Genomic DNA, 17,522 nt, shown 5'->3' with positions numbered 1-17,522 from the left:
TATATACAAAGCTGAAATGTCTGATTGTGTGTGGAGCTGTTCTGTCTGGAGAATAAAGCAAATGATAACTGTGTTAAAATAAAATAGAATAAAAAGGCTTCATTGGCCCTCTGAGAAAGATGACTAACATAACAAAGGAGGACCTGCTGGCTTTGTGAACTTCCTGTGGGGAAGTATTGAAACCAAATCAGGTTAGGCCACATCTGCTCCGTCCATACGGCATGGATCACTTTCAGAGCAGTTCAAAGGCCAGCCTTTTAGACTTACTCACAGAGCAATGAGAGGGGCAGCTGGGAACACATGCGGCAGGCAGACACATTGCAAACACACATTCTGGTATACCAGTGTAGTTTTGAGCCAACTTTTATAGACAATTTAGAAAAACATACCCCAACCTGGCAGCTTTTCTTTGTTACTTGCTTATAACGATTAACTTCTGTAGTGGCTCATCATACAGGAAAAACCAGGGGGCAACAGCAGCCACACCCTAACCCCTGATGAGTATTCTACCCCTATAAAATTGGGGGGCCCCTTTCATGACACACAGACATGGAACTAGCATTATCAACAGACAGGGTGGGGGCCAGTAAAAATGAGTGTACCACAGTTTGTGGTTAACTGGCTACACTAATCCATGTGTCATAAGTGTTTCAAGAAAGAAACACACTAGGTCTGGCTCTCCTATGAGAATTTTCTAGCATTTCTTTTCCTTTTTTTGTTTGGCAGAATGATAGACTGAAATGCAGGAAAGAGTAAAAAGAAGATAACGTGATGCTATGAGAACTTTAAAAAAACACACAAAAGCCTAAAAGTTATACCTATAGCTATCTAGAACTACAGTTGTGGCCGGTGCTGTCTTGGTAATGTGAGGCTTTCAATGACTTCTTTGGACTGTACTTTTTTTCCCAGGGTGGAATAAAAAACAAGAACTGAGTGCATAAGTTTGAAATTATTTAGAATTGTTACTAATCCACACAGGGCCAAACCCCTTAATGGATTAATGCCATTAACATTTTGTGAAATGCCCCTCAACGCCTTCCACAGATGTTTCTGGTAGCTGTTAACAAGCTTCTGGTATAATTCTTTATGGATATCTCACAACTCTTCTTGGAAGAATTTGTAGAGGCCATTCCAGAGTTTGATTTATCTACTCCAAAACCAGTTTTGATTTATTTGGGATCATTGTCCTGTTGGAACACCCAATTCTATGCAAGTTTTAACTGTCCAGCTGGTGATTTGAGGTGAATTTCAAGAATTTGGAAGTTGCACTCCTTAATTACTCTACTCCACTTTGTGCAATGTACTAGTGTCACCTTCAGCATCCCCAGAACATGATGCTACCACCACCATGCTTGGGAGAGTGAATAGGTTTGAAAGCTTCACCTTTACTCTGCCAAACCTACCTTTTGTAATTGTGGCCTAATTGCTCAATCTTTATTTATTCTGACCATCAAACTTTTCTTCGGAAGGTATCTTGCTTTTTCATGTAGGCAAATTTCAGTCTATAGATTTTGGAACAGGGAGTTCTTTCTTTGTCAGTGCATTCGTGGTCCATGGTGATGTAAAACTGGCTTCACTTTGGGCAGTGATGCTGGTATTCCAGCAGTTTCCAGTTCATGGCAGGTTTGAGCCTCGGATGGTTCCTGGGTTGTTTCTGAACATCCTAACAAATTTCCTGCCATCTGAGGGTGGCGATTTGGGTCTTTCCAGTCCTCGACAAAGTGTTGACATGTCTGAATAATTTGTGCTTATGTACAGTTGTTGGAATTGATGATCTTGGATCATCATTGGATCATCTGCAGTTGTTTAGAAATTCCCCTATGAGACCTTCCCAACTTGTTTAAATTAGATCTTCACTGAGGACCTTGGACTTTCCTATAGTTTTGAGTACTGCTGTGTCAAACAAATCCTTTTGATGCAGACAAAGAAAGTCAATAGGGCTTGGAATCGTCAAGTTAAAAGGCACTGTAGAACCTTCAGAACCACTTATTAAAATATTGATGTGAGTGTATGAATATATTTGAACCTGTATGTTTACTTTGACCCTGTGTGGATTAGAGAAAACCCAAAACAAACTGAAACTTGAGCAAACAATTTTTGTTGTTTTGAAGTCTTCAAAGATTCATGCAGTGCAATCATTCCACCCTGGAAAAAAGAAAAGTTCAAAGAAATTGTTAAAAGCCCCAAAAACTACATCGGTGCCCAGGATAAAACTTTTACTTCGAACTAGAACTCTAAAAAACACTACCTTGATAGCATCATTGACCCGTATACCTGGTAGTATCTTAAGTTACCGCAACCAAACTTTTGGACTTATTTTCTCAGACTTTATGTATCCAAGCAACAATTATACTGATCTCCAAGTAAAAAATCGATAGAGTCGCCCCTTAAAATAAATAATATAGGCAAAAAGCTTGTCTTTCATGAGTGCATATGATTACTTGTCAATTGGCTGCACCATATAAGAGCTGATGTGACTACAGAGGACAGGCATGTCCACCTTCATATGTTCTTACCCTCTGCGGCCTGACAGCTGAAACCACTTTTGGACTAAAAAGCCGCAAAAACAACGATCAAGTTGTTATTGAAGAAGCTGGAGCCCGGGGTGGTAGCTGAGGCTCCAAAGGAAAAAAAAAAGTCAGTTTTCTTGCCCCCTTTTACCCCTGTGGGAAACTGCGAGGCCGCCCCTGGATTAAGTCCCCGCCTTTAAACTCAAATAAGAAGGAAACTTCAAAGGCCGTCGGCCGCCGGGGCTCCACCCTCGCGCTCCCGAAAAGCTTCACAAAGGATTTGCCGACGTTCGGGAATTCCGCCTCCAGTTCCTTTTATAGCGCCACTCGTGCGCTGGCAGCTCTCCAGGATCCCGCCCATCCGGTTACTTTGACAACACAAAGGACTTCACGGAACTCACAAGCTCCGCCCACTTTTCCAAATAAGGGCAGTCTCTCCATGTACGGCAAACAATCGGTGCGAGATTGCCCTTTTCTCTTCCTTATCCCGTTTATATGATCGGAGAGGAACTGCGCTTCAGGTTGGAAGCGGTGCGAACATGGCCGAGCGAGTCCAGCAGCCCCCAGCCAAGAGGCTCTGCTGCCGGCCCGGCTACAACCCGGCGTGCAGGCAGGGGCAGCGGGCTGGAGGTGTCCTGTGTGGCGGCGCGGGGTCCGCTCCGGGAGGGTCGGGAAATGGGAAAACGCACAACCCCGAGTCGTTGCTCGATATCGCGGCTCGCAGAGTCGCGGAGAAGTGGCCGTTCCAGAGGGTGGAGGAGCGGTTCGAAAGGATCCCGGAGCCCGTCCAGCGGAGGATCGTATATTGGTCTTTCCCGAGAAGCGAGAAGGAAATCTGTATGTATTCCTCTTTCAACGCTGGAGGAGAGGAAAGTGGAACTAGCGGGGACAATAATGACGAGACCCAGCTGCCTTTCCTACGGGGTGTCACTCTGTTGGAGGGTGGCTGGGTGGACAACGTATTGCAAGTCGGTGAGTGGACCATAGCGTTAGAGTAACGCAGGAAAACAGCATATAACCAACAAAACACCCAACTAGCACTGTTTGCCTTTTCCATTGGAGCCATGCCAGACTTTTAAAGGGCTCGTGTTTGCCTCCCTTAGTCTCGTCTATTATAAACAATGCAGGGTATTTCCACACCAGTCTACCCTATAGCTGTGTGTGAGAGCAGCCTATTTTCAGACAAGCCCGTAATAGTAGCCCACTTCTTCTTGTTTTTACCCACTGAGCTGCGCGCATTGAATGGCCCACAGCCATCCCAATTGGAAGCTTAGCACTTTGTTCCTATTTTTGTGTCTTTCTAGCTCTCCATGCCCCCACCGATGGGTACGCAGACAAAAGCCCCCTATATCTTTTCACCGCTGGCTAAATAGACGATATTTAGAAAGGGTGGGAGGGACGGTGATTTAAAGCCACAGTGCTTCTGTTTTGTTTGCCAAACACCTTTGTGAGACGGACTGAAGTCTTTCTTTCTGCCTTTCCAATATTCACTTAAAGCCCAAGCTATATGCACGGGGTAATGACAAATATGTTTTTTCCCCTTGGCGGCATTATTTTTGGTAAAGCTCGGGGTAATTAGAGGTGCTATAGGCTCAGCAACCCCCTGGCTGGCTGGCTGGCTGGCTGCCTTTGCCAGAGCCACAATATTTCACTGCAATCGTCAGTGCAATAGACTCAGCTGTCAATCCGACTCCCCACCCTTGGAAACGGTTCAGGATTCTAATCCCATTACCCTCCCCAGTTCATCTGAATCTTAATGCATTCTGCAAACAAGATTTTATGCATGATCTTCTTCCTCCTCCCTCCCTCCCTCTCCATCTCTCTCTCTCTTCCCCCTCCTTGTTCCCTCTTCCTCTCTCACTTCTTGGCTTACTATCCCTCCAAAGAATCTGTGTTGAGATGGCTTCAGCTCTTGTGGGCTCAGAGAATGTGCAGTGCACAATAGTAGCCATGGAGTAGGCAGACAGGAAGGCAGCTCTCCCTCCCTCTCTCTGGCCTGTTTACCAGATTCCCCAGCATTAGTCTCATTTATGGGCTCGGTCATTTGGGGCTTTAGGAAGCAAAGCACTCAGCTTAGGGTTAAATAAAAAGTGTGAGGCGTCAGCGAGGTATATGTAAGCAGTGTGTGTGTGTGTGCTTTGGGAAATAGTGACAGGCAGGGTAACGAGGTCATTTACTGTGGCCATGCATGTGCTTCTGTCTGCTTTAAAGAGATGGAAAAGTGTGTCAGAGTGTGTGTGTGGGCTTGATAAACACAGAGGGAAATTGTACATGCATCTCTCTCCCTGTGTGTGTGTGTGTGTGTGTGTGTGTGTGTGTGTCTGTGTGTCTGTGTGTCTGAGTCTGCATGGGCTGTCAGTCTCATCCCGCATGCTCACAGAGAGTGGAGAATGACAGGCGAGTACACAGCAGGAGGAGGGCATGTTATGCTGATTGCAATTTTCACCCCAGAATTTTTTATTTTTTTAAAGCTTGGGAAGATAAAGCCAGGAAGAGAAAATGATAAATAAAAGATGCAATCTACTCCAGGGGACAGGCAGCCACTGGAGGATGAGGGCTTAAAAGCAGGGCAGCGTGGGAGGGAGGAGGCTGTCAGCCACATCACACACCACATGTATTGGCCCATCAAACACATACAGTGGGTCTGGCCTGGAAAACAGTGCAGGGTGGCTGTTAGGGCGTGTATGTGTGCGCACACAAGCGTATATGCATGCATGACTTTGTGTGGCTTCTTGTGTGCAAATGTGTGTGCTGTCAGTGGGATGGGATTCAGTGTTGATGATGAAAGACAGTAGAGCAGTAGAATAGATGCAGAGGTTATTGTGTATGGGGGTTGGGGGGAGCTAATATACTTGAATGGATCTGCTGTCGCTGTATTCCACTCCTTCCCCTCCCATCCCGTCCTCTACCTCCCTCTCTCCCAAGTGAGCAGCTATAAAACTCTCCATATTTACTCCCCTAAGGCCAACTACCAGCCCCCAGTCTCCTGTGATTATTTATCTTTTTCTCAAAGACATTAATCACAAGCCTTTTTCCTTTTTTTTTGGGTCCCTCCATCTCTTTCCATACATCAGTGCTATGGAGAGAATGGATAGGGGGATGGCGCTTAAGGGGAAGAGCAATAGATCGGGTGATATCAAGAAAAAGAGGGGAAGCCTAGAGGGAAAATGTGGGTGGAAAATGCAAAAGAGGAAAGAAGCATTGAAATGGTGATTGCAAGAGAAGGGCGATGCATGAAAGTAAAGAATGAAGTGCGGAAAAAGGGGGAGAGAGTGAGATGGATGGTTCGCTCTCTCTCCCATGCGGGCTCATCTGTTCCAATGCCAGCCTCTGAGATAAATTTTCATATACGAAATTCAGGCGTTATCTTAGCGGTCCACTGCTCCTCGGTTATAGCGGCGTTATAACAACCCGGCTTCGGTATTTTTGCGCTCCTCACTGATGTTCAGGTCAGCCACAGAGCAGGTGTCGGACCACATACCTAACCTTAATCTCTAAAGGCTTCTGTTTGTAATAATACATGAAAAACTGCAAACGAACAGCATTAAATATGCATCTTGCTTTGGAAAGCAGTCCCCTTAACAGCAGCTGTCTGTCATAAAAAATTACATTGTCATGAGTTGATCACAGAAACATCAGTAAATCTCACCAGTGGTGCCAAATTTTGAATCTTTTTTTAGCTTGTCAATCACACTGTACCGTGTGGCAACTGAGCATCATTTACCAGTATAGAAAACTTCTAGACCAGCCTGTTCTGATCACAGCATCTGTTCTCTGGTCCCCTTGTGTAATTTAGACTCAGCGGCTCATCTTCCTGAAAAGGAAGGCTAGTGTTATTGTGCCCCATCCTCTAATTATAGAATTCTAATCCTATGGCTGTAACATGGCATGACAAAGCATGTTTGCACTTCATTACCCTCCTTCCTGTTTTAGTCCTCCAGCATGGGTCAAGTTCATCCCCGCTGCTGTCATTTATTCAAGACTTGTACCTTTCCCTTGAACTCTCATCCCTGTGTTTCTAAACCCTCCCACCCCCCCGTCTGCCTCCAGGGCTTTGTACTAAGAGTTAAAAAGGAAAAACCCCATAACTCACCACCGTACACACCACCACCTTCCTATCCTGTTACCGTAAGCCCCCATGTCCCCGAGGAGTGACATACTGATGCCTGGCATATGTCGCTCTCTGCGTCGTCATTAGCATAGTCTACGCGGGACAGCCTGTTTATCCAGCTCCGCTTGTTAGGCAAATTTTTTTTTTCTTCCACATGAAGCTACATGTCATTTTTATCATCCTTACTGCCCCAAATCTGAGTGATGAGGCGGACACTTTGAGGGCGCTTTAAATTAAACTTGAATGATACGCCATAACCTGTGGACCATTTTGCTGTGTTTTCCATGGTGGTGTTATCGGACTAAATGGCCTGTAATATTTTGCCTTGGCCCTGCCAAAAATATCACTGAGTGTCCATGGCAGTCATGCCGGTGTAAGTGTGAATGTCATCCTCCCCGACTCCACCTATTCCAGAGATAAACTGTTAGGTGTGTGTGTGTCTGTGGGTATGTTTGCATATATGTGTGTCTTGTCTTTTGCTTCTGCATGCTCATAACTCAGGTTAATTTGTTCACGCTCTGGAGAATCTTAATTAGGTTTCTGCGTCATCTGCTCTCACCAACTCTCCGTTTTCTTCCTTCTTTTAGAAGAAAAATAAAAAATAAGTCATGATGTCAATGAAACAGTGAAATAACAACCAGGCGACCCACCCGCCTGGTTGTTATTTCACCTGTTTTTTGATTGTTTGTTTTTTTTAAACCTCTTCCTATTTGTCACATGGAGAAAATCATAACACAGACTCTGCTTAAATTGTCTGTGTGGCTCCATTATTGTGCACCATGGGTGTGTTAGTGGAGATGCTGCACAAAAACTTTATTTAACATTCGGCCAATATGAGACGACAATACAACATACAGAGAACAGCATTTAAACAAAAGGCTTGGTAAAAACAATGAAGGTTTGCACACATTGTTAAGTTATTGCTGGTATGACAATGCCAAAGAGAAATATTTTACAAAGTTGAAGGAACACAAGCTTGTTTGTGCAAGAACAGACTCATGGATCCACATCCTTTTTTTTTTTTTTTTTTTTCCCTATGCACTTCTTTTGAGCTAAGGATTCATAAGGCTTTTTAAAAGAGCTTCTTCGGGGCCCACATCGACAAGCATTCAAACATTCTGTCCACAAAGGTGCAGAATTTAAGATGCGCAACGCAAATCTTGCAGGAGCATGTCGTCTGCGAGACGCTATCGGGCTGAGCGTTAAGGCTGTTTTTGTTGGGTGAGGGCTTATTCTTTTTGTTTGTGTGTGGGCTGTTTCTTTTCATGTGGGTGGATCTGGTTTTATTTTCCTGTTAGGTTAGAGAGTTCCTTTATCTTTTTTACAATGCCCGTCGAGAATGAGCCCACATGCCCACCGCTGAAGACAGGGAGAGCTAGAGAGAGAGACTGAGCATTATTCGAATATTCTGGGAGGCCATACTGCTGTAAAGAGGCAGAAATTGTGATGCCGGACTTAAAGAAATGCTGTCACAATAGAATTCAGAGGCTTTTCAAAATTATTCCCCATGAAGGTTTTGTGCTTTCCTATAAAGCAAAAGTTCTTTTAGAGGATTCTGTGAAAGTCAGGGTTATCAGATGTCTGTAGATCAAGCTTGAAGGTGACAGCGACGAGGGAGCAGTGATCCAGGATCCGGTGCATCAGGTCTACCCCTAGGCATATGACTAACCCTGGGCTTGTATCGTCATGGAAACATGCCTGAGCCTAGAGCTAGTGTAAACATCTGGCTGTCCAAGAGGGAGCGAGAGGGGCAGCAACTGCGTCCATGTGAAGAGAAGTGGAGTCTTTAAAGAGAGCGCTCTCTCTCTCCGTCTGGCTTTGTGTATCTGAGCCTGGGAGAAGGAGATTCCAGGGCCTTGTCTCATTATGTTGGCCGAATGGAAAGAAGATAGGATACCTTTCAGCTGTCGTGTAATGGAAACACGTTAGCTTAGTACCTCCGCGTGTGTGTGCGCGAGTGTGTGCACATGCAAATGCGGCTTTGCAGTCGTTTGGTTAGAGACAACAGATTGTGTTTTGTGTTTATCTTTTGATCTCGCTATTGTTTATTTCATAATATTACTTGATGAGAGATGATGCCTAGATTGGCAAAGCATCCAGGAAAATTACTTTTTTTTTGTATGTTTCCAGCTGAGCAGAATATTTTCCATCTAAAGCAAAAGTTGCGTAAGCGTCACAGTAAATCCAAAATGTGTTTGCATGATAATTACTTTAATTCTGCAATAATAAGTTTCAGCTCGATCTCAGTTTCCGCTTTCTATCGCTTGAAAGCAATGTGGGTGGCCTCCTTAAGGATATACCCTATAAAGAAACAATGCCATGCTGCAGCCACTAAGTGATAGATGACCACTGGTTCCTCTGCTAGCTGTGCCTCGATCCCATCATGTCAGAATTTTCCAGAAGGTCCCTAATGCTTGTCACAGCCTTAGCTCCAAACTCTAACCAACCCCGTTCCCAGATGTGCCTTTAGATAGATTTTTCCCACCACAGACCATAACTTCCTGTAGCCAGCCATGTTCCATCTCCTAAACTTGGCTTTAACTGTCCCCTGCTCCTCCCATTTCCAATGCCTATACCTGTAGACAGTCCTGTCATTTCAAGCTCGGACTAATGTCTGTGTGCCCTGTTTCCAGTCTTTCTACCTGACTGGAGCCAGCCTCTGTCTCATTCTCAGTCCCAGACATAGCCGTTTCCTCCCTACCCCTCTTAAATGAACGTTCCCAGTTCCAACCATAGCTTCACTATATCTGCCACACTGCCAGACCTATCGCAAGTAGACCAAAGACCTCTTTTCAAAATGACCCTGCACACTAATAGAAGCATATATTCAGAGATGCTCAGCGTTTAAGATCAGCGTGTGTTGGTGCTTGTTAAAATAAACCAGCTAAAGTAATAAAGTTCCAGCATGAGCTCTGTAACGTCTGCCCCAGTCCCTGTTCCAGCTTGACTTGTCTCCTGTCCCAGACTGTGGCTGCTGTGTGTGCGTCAGCACAGCTCCTCGGCTGGCTGACTCTGTCTAGGAATCCAGTCCTTCCTCCACACAGCTCCTGCCCCTCTCTTCTCTGTCAGCAGAGGGAATGAAGCACAGGGAGCAGGCGATAGAAAGGGTACTAAATCCACAATGACAAGGCCCTATTAAAAGACGTTTTTTCTATTTCATTTAATGACTTTTATTACCAGCCACCCCTCTCGCTTCGATTTGGCAATAATAACAACAGGGGAATGCAGCACTCAGCGTTATCCTATCTGATTCTCCCTTTCACTTTTTTTTTCTTTTTAATGAATTCCACTTTGCACCAATGTGCTGCTGAAATAAGCACAAAAGCAGTCCAAGTCTGTGCTTACTGCAGCGGAGAGCTAAATGTGTATATATTTATTGTGGATGGATGCCTGTCTTTGTGCCTTGCATGCATGCTTGCATGTACATCTGTAGTAAAGACTTTGCACACGTCTTCACTGTTACCACAATCCAAAGCTTCTCCATGTGGTTTGGTCAACAGCTGTTGTCACCTCAGAAGCCAAACGTTTTGCGGTTTTGTGTGTGTCTGTGTGCGTACATAATCACTGTGTGCTTTGCTCAGAAAGTAGAAAGCTACCTGCCGTGGTCCAATATTAAGAACAATTACTTTGGTCTATCCTAAACAAATACACAGCATAATGATGATAATAATAATAATAATAATAACACAACTTTCCCTTGTAGTGAGTGTATAATTCTTGTATCATGTTCGTCTATATCAAACGAACAGCCCAGGGCTTTCTAATAAGAAGGCAGTCAAGGCCATAAAGATTTGGACTTGGACTTTAACTCGGGTGGATCTGCCTTGTAAAGCTACTTCTGAGACACAGCTCGCCCAAATTCCTGCACAGCTTATAAGTAAAGGCAGGATTCTTTCAGTCTATTTAACTTTGTGTGAATAGGCGAATGTACGTGTGTGACTTTGTGTGTTAATGGCTCGCTGAGCGTGTTTATGGCTGTGTGTGTCAGGCTGAATAAAGGTGAGGCATGTTAATGATAAGAGGGTGGATGACATTCCCGTCTGTCATCATTCCCACCCTATCTCGTTTCCACTCTTGCATGTACACACACACACACATTTACCTCACAGTGCCGGGGTGCCGGTGACTAGGCGCCTTTGAATAAACAACAGCAGAGGATGAGGGTTTACCTGCCACTGACCCCTGTTGCTCGCACACATACATACTGATAGAGGTGTTCACTCATTGACTGGTCCCTCCCCCATCACTAAGCTGGCCCAGTGGTGACCTCTTCATCTGATCTCCAGGGATTTACTGAAGTCAAAGGTCAATCTGGTCAGACTGTCCCTCCAGTGGCTGACTGCCTTCCTTGAAAGACAGGCCCCTGCTCGCATTATTGTTTTCCAATAAGTAGCACCTGACCAAAGGAAAAGGCTGCTTGCTTGATTGAATGTGTGCATGCGTCTTTACACGTCCCAATAAGCAATTTCTCACCCGAGAGAACGGTCCAGGGGGAGACAAAGAGTATGCCCACTTTTGTTGTCCCTTTTGTGGAACAATCGGGAATCTGAGCCAGATTGAGACGAGGGGGGTTATCCCCTTCTCTCTTCTTGCCTGGCAGGCTCAAGTGCCGTGTGAGCTATGTAGAGGAGGAGGCTTTGAGAGTGCAAGGTGCCTCTGGCTGTGCCTGGTCCAACGATGTCGTGGCGGTGTGGCATGTGAGACATGCATTCATTGCTTTGTGGCAGAGCAGGGCTGAATAGAGCTGGAAAGGCTCTCCAGGCATGAGAGACAGAGAGACAAAGAAAGAGAATGAGAGAGATTCAGAGGGAAGGAGTAGACGGCTTTCAAATGACTATGGAATTTAGTTTGCCCTTCTAAAGAGTTTTTTTTTCTTTCTTTCTTTTCTCTCACTTCTATGCTCTTTTTTTTTTTTTTTTTTTTTTTTTTTTTTGCTTGCTTAGTTTTTTTTTCATATTTCATTCCTGTTTTCCTTGTTCTTGCCAGCCTGTTTTCTTGGTCTTACCATGCCTCCATACTTGCACTCCCTCTCTGTGCTTCTAAGCTCCCATTGTCTCTGTTTCTCTACTTCCTGATTTTCAAGTTTCAATTCCCAAGCCAGGCTAAAGACACCCATATTGTATTTTACACGGCTCCTGTCTAGATACAGCATGTTTCCATCAAGCTTCCTGTGTCTAAAGTCCCAAAAGAAGGCTAACAAGCTTTCTAATTCCTCCTCTCTGTGCTTTGCTAGAACTACCAGTATGTGTCCAGGTCTCAGGGGCAGTCGCTCATTCTACATTCACAAGCTCTCTGTTTACTACAGGATTTATGAGAGAAACAAGACTTGGCCTACTTGCTGTGACGTGTATTTGTCTGAAGTTTTTAAATGATCCTCAATCTGATGTTGTTGTTTTTTTAGGCATTGCAGACCATCCTGGAACCTTTTTAGGTCGACACTGATGAATGACACTTGTTTATTGCCCTGATCACAACACTTCTGCCAGGCCACAAACATAAACCTAACTAAAAATCCTGACTGATCGGCTGATCTGAATGCTAGCCCACAATAGCAGATAAACTTCTACACATCAAAATGGCAAATGTCATACACGGTGTGCTGTTTAAGATGCTTTACACAACCCACAGTGGCATCTGCAAGCTGCTTTGCAACCCGCCTCCACTGCAGTTCTTCTTTTCACTGCTGTTTCTCAATCAAATCTGCTGTGATGATGCCTGCTCTGTTCTCTGCTGGGGGTTTTGCTGCTTCTCTCCCCTCTTCCCAGTTTCCATGTCTGAACATGAAATGGGATGCAGGTTCCCAAGCAGAGCGAAATGTGGAAATAATAATCTTATTTTGACTGAAACCGGTCTATGCCTGTCCCACGCTCTGCTCGTTGAACGGCATGGGTATAGTGTGGGTGAAGTATTGACGCTAGCATTATTGCCTGGCATTGTTGAGGATGATTGTATGCCATTGTGTGTCACTGCCAACCTGTCTGTCTGCATTCTAGCTGAGACTGGCTAGCTGCTAGCAGGCTAGCTGTCCCTCCTGGGTGGCTACATCACCTCATCCTATACCCTCCTCACAGCCAGTGACAGCCCAGCCCAGGGAGACATAGGTAATGGTCCTCTCTGATGTACACCCCGACTCAATTGAACTGGATGGCAGACACACGCCTAAAATAACAAAAGGAGGGGAGCGAAAGAGAGGGGGTGGAAAGGAGAGAAGGGGAGGGAAGGAGCGAAGCGATCGATAAAGCAGGGACACATTGCCTAATAAAGATTTATTCCTTTCCCCCCCCCCTCGCCATCCGCCTTGGCAGGGCAGACGAGGAGGGGGGGAGGAGAGAATGTGATTAGTGGACTTCTTCTCCCAGGGTGCTTCTGATAGCATGTGTGTATGCGTGCATGGCGGTGCACTTGGCCCCATGCGTTGTGTGTATTTTTGCATCTCGGTGTGTTTATCGCATGTGTTTGTCTCTCTCCCAAGAGCAATAGGGGTTAAAAACGGTCTCTGTCGTTTGTTCTGCCAGCAGCGGCACTAGCAGCTGCAGCTGTGTCCCTGCCTCTCTCTTCCTGTCAGCTAATATTTAGTTAATCTTTGGTCTGGGACCTACGGGACTGGCCGGAGCTCCTGGTGCCCCATCCATCTCGCACTGATCTATATTCCACGCTGGATCCCTGTGCCATTAACCACTACCAAGGGGAGGAGAGCAGGGGATGGAGCGGCGCAGAGGTAGAACTAAGAGGAAAGGGCAGATGGGTGGAGGTAGAGCTGTAGAGAGACAAGAGAGTGATGGAGAGGAAGCGATAGAGGGAGGAGGAGGAGGGGTAGCTGTCTACCGTATCAGCGCTAAATAAGAGGGAAAAGACAGGCAAGGAGGTGGGTCAGCTATTCCATACATGGCAGAAATTGCTCCTAATAATTTAGGGGAAAGTGCAGCAAAAGAAATATGCACAGATTTATTTATTTATTTTGAACTCTGCAGCTCCATTTATTTCCTGCTTTATTGGATGCCGTCCCGATTTAAGTCTTTCATATAGAGGAGCAGGTGGAATTACTTCAATCCGACAATAAACAACAGAGAGGTAGAGTGTTTCCACAAGGAGGTGTGAAAGGTTGAGGAGGAAAAGGCCGACGTAGGTGGTGGAGGAGGATGGGCAAAAAAGAGAGAGGCAGAGGCGTGGGAGTGAGCGATCCATATGCAGTGAGTGGGCCACTTCATTGATATGCATTGTGTAGTTATGAGGGGGTCCACCTGTGAAGGCTCCAAGTGCTGAGTCACTCAGTAACGCACAGACTAAATGCTTTTATCCCAGACGCCTCGTCCATCTGAATGGAATATAATAGGCCGTAAAGTGCTTTGCTAGCAGCGGCTGCTTGCCCCATGGCAAACCCTTGCCCCTCGCTCTCACTCACCCTTCTCCAAATCTCATTTCGCCACTTTCATGGAAACAAAGTGTGCTTAGCTTTAATTACATTGTTGTTTTTTCTATATATTTTTGTTCTTCTTTCCATCTTTCCATGTTGTTCCTCCTGCAGTGCTTTTCTGGCAGCAACACTGAGCTTTCTCTCTCTCCCCGCTACAGCCCTTCTGTCCACACTCCCTGCATATCTTCCCCCTACAGTTAAGTGTGATCCCTCTGCTGCTGCCGCTGCCGATGCTGTGTGTCTGCGTGTGTGTATTTTGTGTGTGGGGCACCTGTTTGGGATCTCGGTGTGTGTTCAGGGTCACGCCTGCAGGTCGTGCGTAATGAATAGCAGAGCTGTTGGCGAAGCACAACTGGTCGGGGAAGGAGGTGGCCAGAGAATAGCTCACCAGTGACGGAAGGAGAGGAGGATGGACGGATAGATGGAGGGAGGGAGGGAGGGAGGAAAGAAAGAAAGAAAGGGATGATGGAGCGAGAGGACCAGTAAGGGAGGAAGTGAAGAGTGGTTGCGAAGCCAGTGAGCCTTAACCACCTTCTGTCAGTCTGTCTGGTCTTGGTGCTGTTTTCTCTCTCCTCGGAATCTAATGGCTTTTCCACTGTCCTCTTTCCAAACCTCCACACCTCCCCTCCTCACCCCCTTCTCTCTACTCTTACCCCTCTCTCTCTCCCTCTCTCTCTCCATTTTTTTTCTTTCTAATTCCTCTCCATCTCTCACTTTCCCAGTTAAAATTCTCCAACGAAGTCCCTGTGCTGTCTTCTCTTGCTACCTCCCCTCCCTCACTCTCCCTGTGTACTTCCAGCTGCTGGCCAGGGGAACAGCTGACTAAATCTAAAGCTGGGGCCCCTGGCTCTGGCTCTGGCTCTGGCTCTGGCCCCAGCTCCAGCTCTGCCATAGCCTCCTCCTATTCTCAGCCCCCCTTTTCCCTTCCTCCAGCTCTCCCTCTTCTCTCTGGCCTCTAGCCCTGGCTCCTCTCTCAGCAGCCCCAGCTCAGCCCTGGCCCTGCCTCTGAACCTGGGCTCCAGTTTTGCCTGACTCTCAGTGGTTCCTTCCAACCATCCCCCTCCATCCCACTTTGGAGCTGAAAAGCCTCAAAACCCTTCGCTCTCTCTCTCTTTCTCTCTGTTTTGCCTATAAGCCTTCTGTTTTGCTTTCTTTTTTTCGTGTGGGTGTGTGTGTGTGTGTGTTGGCTTTTTTGTTTTTTTGTTTTTTAATTGTGTATTTCTTGCTACTTCATTTGCTCACCCTCCTCCCTGCTCTGACAGGCTGTAGCTGGGCCCCTGGTACTGTCCCAACATATCTGGACTGAGGCCTCATCCAGGTTGGCTGCAGTTCAGTTCTCTGGCTCCTTTGCCCAGCATCCATTGCCAGGCATCTTCCTCTCTCTGGCTATAACGTTAGTCACTGTAACTCAATGTGGCTCGCTTTACTCCAAGCCACACTCGGCTTGTACATTCGGTTGTTTCTGGCTTAACACTTTCCGTGAAGCTCTCAGACTCGTCGCGTGTCTCCTCCGTCTCCTCGACTCCAGTTTCCGTGCGTGTCTTTAAGTTGTGTAGACGGGCTCTGGCTCAGGCAACGGCACAGACACACACGGCAGGCGCACGAAAGCATGCGTCGTGCGAGAGTGTGAAGCATATGACACATGATTGGCAGTAGGGGGAGGATGGGGAAAAGCAGCGAAAGGGGAAGTGGGCCTTGTCACAATTCTAGACAAGCCGAGGGCTCAAGTTTGATCGCTGCCCAGGGAAAGGGAGCCTTTGTTCACTCCCCCCGCCCACCTCCTCCCTAACCTCTGAGGCTGTCAGAGCGAAGGGTGCAGGCTTGTGTGATTAGGTGCATGCACAGGTTCCATCATCACTCTTTTGAACAGACATTGCCCACAGAAGACACACGCCAATACGCTTCTTCCTTCTTGACACAGAGCAATTCTGAAAGGGCGACTGTAGGGACTGACAGGGTAAAGTTCAGAGAGCAGCCTGCAGCTACACTGGGATACACATTCCCTTTGAGTGGAAGTGGGCCAGTGAAGCCCAGGCAGGAAGAAAAATAGTCTCTCCTATGGAAAAACTTGCCGTTCTTTGCTTATTATTCAACCCATTCCTGTCTGTCTAATGCCCACAGCAGTCTCTCCCCCCCTCCTCTCTTGTTGCATTTGTTGTCGGCTTTTGTTGTTATGTTTTAATTTTGTATGTATGCGTGGAGAGTGATTTGCTGGGTGGGGGTGGAGGGGTGGGAGAGCAGCAAAAGTTTCCTTTGGAGTCACGTTTTCTCTTGCTGACTGACAGACGCGGGATGATGAAAGCGAATCGCAAAGTGCCACAGACATCAAAGGTTCCTGTCTTCCCTCACTTATTGGCATCAGTGCACAACAACCCGGCGTGGATTCCTCAAAACAGGGAGGGAAGCAGGGGCGGGTGGGGCGTGGAAGGAGCTGCAAGACGTGGAGGCATATGACAAAAGAAACTACCGTCCAAACAGCTTGAGGGGGCAGAGTCAGGAGGTGGGGGCGCTAAATAATCAAACCTAAGCGCTGTAACTGAATCGGACTGCTTTTCAAGAGCATTTTCAATCAAAACGGGCTTTTGATGTGCACTGATTCTGATACCAGCAATGTTTGAATAGAGAAATAGTGACAGGCTTGAAGTTATGAAGAACTCTGCTTTGGGCCTTCACTTTGAGGCTGCTTTCTTTTTTTGGTGTGCATGTATTTTTTTTGTATGGACCAGTGCAACAGTAATTAACTGAGTGTTAAAGCTGAGATGAAGTAAGCCGCTTGGTTCTGCTCTCCTAACCTTATAGACCCCCGCCCCACCAACCCCTCTTCTGTGTCTGTCTCTCACTCCCTCCCTTTTATCCTTTCTCTTGTTCAGGATGGCACCCATTGACTGCCTCTGACCTAATTTGGGCAAATTTCACTGACCTACTTCATGGGTGAATGCTGACTTGCCCACGGGAGGTGATTCTCTCACACACATGCACACATAATCTTTTCTATCCTTACGGTTAACATGCAGGCCCCTCGATGCCCCGTACAGTGGATGTGGTGGCGGGCAAGTGACCCCCCCCTCAGCTCACCCCCTCGTTCCCCAATCAAACCCCCTTCTATCCTCTCCTCCTTCAGCAGTCTGGCATCCCAAATGAACATAATGAGGATATCAAAGTGTGAGCGCATAGTAAAATATAAACAAAGCTGTTGGCCTCTGTTTGATGTGGTCTCAGAGGTGACATAGCGCTTCACTTCACTAGTCTCTGAAGAGATGTAATCAGCATAATTGGGTAAGGATACGATTATTCTTCTGTCATTTATGAAAATGCTAATTTGAGGTAATTCGATCAAATAATCTGGAGGTACTTTGGGTGTACTGGCAATCACAGTAATTCATTTTTTAAAGTTTAAAACGATACAGACTATGTGCATGTTGAGCAACCTGAGAATTAGTCTGTTAATGTGCTAAAAATGAATTCAAGCATCATTGCATTCCTCTGG

At 46.3% G+C, this 17,522-nt stretch overlaps 1 protein-coding gene across 1 annotated transcript in view; it reads left to right on the top strand.

The window, feature by feature from the left end:
* The first annotated feature begins 2,731 nt into the window (after window positions 1-2,731).
* The window catches only part of LOC102215109 (zinc finger SWIM domain-containing protein 6), a 46,429-nt gene continuing 31,638 nt past the window's right edge, over window positions 2,732-17,522 (top strand). Inside the window, exon 1 of the mRNA XM_005721987.1 lies at window positions 2,732-3,482. Coding sequence (XP_005722044.1) covers window positions 3,050-3,482 — 433 coding nt within the window. The 5' untranslated portion in view covers window positions 2,732-3,049. The remainder of the gene's footprint in view (window positions 3,483-17,522) is intronic.

This window comes from Pundamilia nyererei, unplaced genomic scaffold (genome assembly GCF_000239375.1).
Source record: "Pundamilia nyererei isolate P.nyererei 1_Seehausen unplaced genomic scaffold, PunNye1.0 scaffold00006, whole genome shotgun sequence".
Taxonomy (NCBI): Eukaryota; Metazoa; Chordata; class Actinopteri; order Cichliformes; family Cichlidae; genus Pundamilia; species Pundamilia nyererei.
Note: the sequence above shows the minus strand (reverse complement) of the source record. Positions and strands in the feature narration are given on the sequence as shown.